This window comes from Mycetomoellerius zeteki, unplaced genomic scaffold, assembly GCF_001594055.1.
Source record: "Mycetomoellerius zeteki isolate Tzet28-1 unplaced genomic scaffold, Tzet1.0 scaffold36, whole genome shotgun sequence".
Lineage (NCBI taxonomy): Eukaryota > Metazoa > Arthropoda > Insecta > Hymenoptera > Formicidae > Mycetomoellerius > Mycetomoellerius zeteki.
In genome coordinates, this window is record NW_017257349.1 from 150,962 (window position 1) to 155,150 (window position 4,189).

Consider the following 4,189-nt stretch of genomic DNA (forward strand, 5'->3'; position numbering starts at 1 on the left):
ATCTGACTTAATCCTAATTATTCTAAAATATTAGAATTATGGTGAAAATAGCTTTAAAAGCTAATTTTCCGTTTTTCGGTGTAAAACACCTTTTTTAATAACTGAAATTTAGGATTTCAATTATTATGCGCATTTTATATTGCGCTATCAGGTTGATTTTTCATTTCAACCTGTTTAAAGCCTCAACGAGCTCCTTTTGTAAAATGAGTTTAGGGATCGAGTCTTATTAATGTTTAATTGATAAACGTAGGTGAAATTATTTTTCTAAAAAATCATAAAATTGAATAAGAGCTTTTATACGCTCGATTTGACTCTCCCGTGATATATTATCGTCTGCAAAGTGTAACGTGACAAAAGGAATTTTTATTTAAAACGTCTTTATATGAAATGAGCTGTAACTTGCTCCCAATTGCTCGTGAGTTAATAAGGCTTTATGGTTAAATATAATTAATGCTTCTATTGACGTTAAAATTAGTCTGATTAATGTAATAATTAGTTATCATAAAATTTTATAAAATAAGTACTTTAGTGACCTCCTACAACTGTAGTTTCTTATTCTCCTCTAATGAATATATTTGGAGATAATAATAATATTGAATATTAATGAATTGTGTATTTTATATATATGTGTACTTACAATTAAATGTGTTTAGTTTAGAGAGGATAGGCTCTATTTTTCTGGAGGGCTCTTCTTGTCTTGATTGTGACGTTGTTCTGGCTCCCCCTTCGGTACATCATTGGATTTTGGTGTATCCGGGCTGTCCTTATTCTTGACGAGTTTTCGTTTTTCGTCAGGCGTCTGTGAATGATTATTAATGTTTCAAAAGATTGAGACGAACGCATTCGACCTCATTGTAAATGAGTGGCGGTTGCACACTCCTCGCCTGCGAATTGGCTGCTTCGCTGCCGATGAGCACTTACTAGTTCGTTGAAATTTTTTGTTAGTACGATGTCCGATATAATGGTTGGTTTTTGTCTTTCCGGAATCGTCTCTTTTAGTGCAGCTTTCGTTTTTGTGTATTGATTTGGTTGTTTAACCTTGCGTGGCCTACCTCTTTTTCTTGTTGTAGTCTTGATATTCCTTTTAGGTGTTGGGTTGTAGTTTTCATCTTTATTTATGTCATTTGATTCTGATGTTGTGTATATTTCTTTGTATCTTGATGTAGATGGTTTATTAATATTTTCTTGTAAATGTTTTATTGGTGTTGTTATTGCCTGCATCGGTGTCTGTGGACTTTCCGATATAGTTGATGATGTTTCATCTCGTTTCGATGATTCTTGTTGGATAACTTCTGTTTCCATAGTTGTTGTTGTTGTGTTCTTTACAGGTCTTAAGAATGATGCATCTTGAGTGCTATTATGATATAAATTTGTTATATCTTCTTTATTAATTGTTTGCACGTATTGGTACGTGTAATTTTGTGTGATATCGTACGTGACACGATATATTTGTTCATTTGAACTATTACTCTGAGGTTTAATGTCCTCTATACTTAGAGTTGTTGCTAATTTTATTATGTTGTCTTGGTTCTTGTCTGCGAATACTTGCGTAAAGGCTGCACCTCTGTGTTTATCCTTTTGTTTGTTATAAAAGTTGATGGTTTCCATCATTTTCTTCTCAGCTTCTTCGTGTTGTTTTAACTGTTCTTCGTCCCCTGAATTGTCCGGACTCATTTCTTGAATGAATTGTTTTAATATATTGATTCTTCTTGTACGTGCGTCTATTAGTTTACGTTTCTTCGCTCTGTTTTGGATTATATCCAGTAGTTTGTTTTCTTCATTAATTAGTTCGGCTACCGTTTTACACTGGTTACTTTCGTTGAACGTCATGTTGATAGAGGTGTCTCGCGGTGTGCATGGCTCGATGTTCGCTCTGCGACTGCCGATGTTCGCGCTTGTTGTGACTTGCCCCTTCTTCGCGTGTTGCGACTCTTTCGTGTTGTCTTCTTTCTTGTTCTTATGTTCTATCGCGCTCTCGGTACTTATCCTACGCGACATAGTTTCTATATAGTACGGTGCCTTTGTCATTGGTTCTTTTTCCGGAATTGACTTTTCCGTATTACTTTTATTATTACGCGTCTTATATTTTTGTACGCGTTTAGCCTTTAAGTGCTTATTTGAATTTATTTCTTTTATGAGCCTTTTAATTGTATTATTGCAATGTATTTTCTTTTTTAATCTTAAAGAATTCATGAACTTTACTTTATTCGATTTTTCTTGAGCCTTTAATTTTGTTAATTTTTTCAATGAATTTATATTGTTAATGTATCTGTCAATGTTGTAATTTGTTTTAACTTTATGTATTAATGACTCTAATTTTTCGTTATCTTTTTTGTTTGTAAACTCTGGCTCTTTTTGTTGTGAACTTAACTTTATTGGCTCTATTACGATCTTTAATACTTTATCTATTGCTTGTTTTAGGTTTTGGGAAGGATCTGGATTCGTCACGGCTAAAGGATGTTGGATTTCTGGATACTGTACCTCTCCTCGCCATTTTTGACTTGTAGGATTTACGGGTAAGACTTCTCCTCGCCTTTCTTGACTTTTTCTAATCTCAAATCTATTTAAATCTTGTTGCCAATCATATCTAATAGCTTTGTTGCGTATTATTTTATTTGAAAAATTTATTACATCTTTTGTTTGCAAATTTGAATTTATTTTGACTTTCCTGTTTTCCGAAAAGTCATACTTTGTTTTCTTTTGAATTGGAGAATCATTTAACTCCCTATCTGATTTTTCTTCTATTTTTGAATTTACTTTATCATCTTGTATCAATTGGTTTTTCAAAATATTTAATTTTTCTTTTAAAATTACTAACTCTTGTTTATTCTTATTTTCATTATTATTATTTGAAAATGTTAAATTTGATTGTATGGCATTAATGTTTCTGATGTTATCTTCTCTTAGATCTTGTCTATACTGCGACTGTCTATGCGGCTTTAGCTGTCTGCTGTTATTATTAACGTTATTTATGTTACAACTGTTACCGGATTTTAATACATCGCTATATTGAAGCGTGTGTTTATCTTTCATATTTGAATTAATGTATACGGTTTTATTAATCATGTTACTATCGAGTTCGACGATCTCATTCCAGTCTGTTAACTCGTCTTCGGTTTTTCCATTTAGCGGCCTTTTATGATGTGCGGTTTGTTTTTCTCGCTGCAGATTATTCTCACGCGCGTTTTCTTTATACGGCGTTGCCTTTATCGGCGGTTTAACCGTTTCTGTCAGCATAGCTGCGTTCTTTCTTACGTCTCGGCTCGATCCATAACGCGTTACTGGATTTTTTCCCGCTGGCTCCGAATTCCGAATTTTCGACGCATTATCTCTGTTTGAGATTGTTTGATACACTTTCGCATCTTTATATTTAGGTCCGTTCGTTTGCGTTTCCGCGATTTGGACGTATCCCGATCTCGTTTTGCGAGGGTTATTTATTTGCTGGCCTCTATATGATTGCCAATTCCTCTGAGTATCGTTAGGATTTCTAAAATTATTGTTTGTATAACGCACAGGCTCTACTATTGGTTTGTTAAATGTTTTATAATTAAAATTATTTTTCTGGAGGGCTCTTCTTGTTTTGATTGTGACGTTGTTCTGGCTCCCCCTTCGGTACATCATTGGATTTTGGTGTATCCGGGCTGTCCTTATTCTTGACGAGTTTTCGTTTTTCGTCAGGCGTCTGTGAATGATTATTAATGTTTCAAAAGATTGAGACGAACGCATTCGACCTCATTGTAAATGAGTGGCGGTTGCAAGGTTAGGTTAGGTTAAACCGGTTTGTTATTTACTTCTAGACTGTGAAAAGACTAATTGATTTGTGCAAAGAACATAAATATTAAAAAAAAGATGGAAAAAAGTTCATGCAACGATTCAAGTTCATAAGTACCAATGCCTTTGCTAATCAAAATAATACAAATAATGGTAATTATTTAGAATACGGGCCTCATCTCCGATTTTGATGAAATTGGGCTCATTCGACGCGTTTTCACTTAAAATGAAAGAATCTGGCAAAAGTGCGGCGGTCGGTCTCGCGAACCGAGATATTAAACATTAAAGTTCGAGATTTTAGAGGTTAAGATATCTGTCATCTCGACTTAATATAGCGCTATGTATACGTTCTGGCGAGTACAATCACAGTATATACAGTAGCGCAACTCTCATGATTTCACCGTGGATAAAAATGAAC

At 34.1% G+C, this 4,189-nt stretch overlaps 1 protein-coding gene across 1 annotated transcript in view; it reads right to left on the bottom strand.

The window, feature by feature from the left end:
• Positions 1-670: 670 nt before the first annotated feature.
• The window catches only part of LOC108725740 (DNA ligase 1), a 5,771-nt gene continuing 2,252 nt past the window's right edge, over positions 671-4,189 (bottom strand). The window contains exons 2-5 of the mRNA XM_018452941.1: positions 3,617-3,682; positions 3,052-3,468; positions 922-2,103; positions 671-799 (exon numbers count right to left, since the gene is read on the bottom strand). Of these exons, the coding sequence (XP_018308443.1) occupies positions 671-799; positions 922-2,103; positions 3,052-3,468; positions 3,617-3,682 (1,794 nt within the window). The remainder of the gene's footprint in view (positions 800-921; positions 2,104-3,051; positions 3,469-3,616; positions 3,683-4,189) is intronic.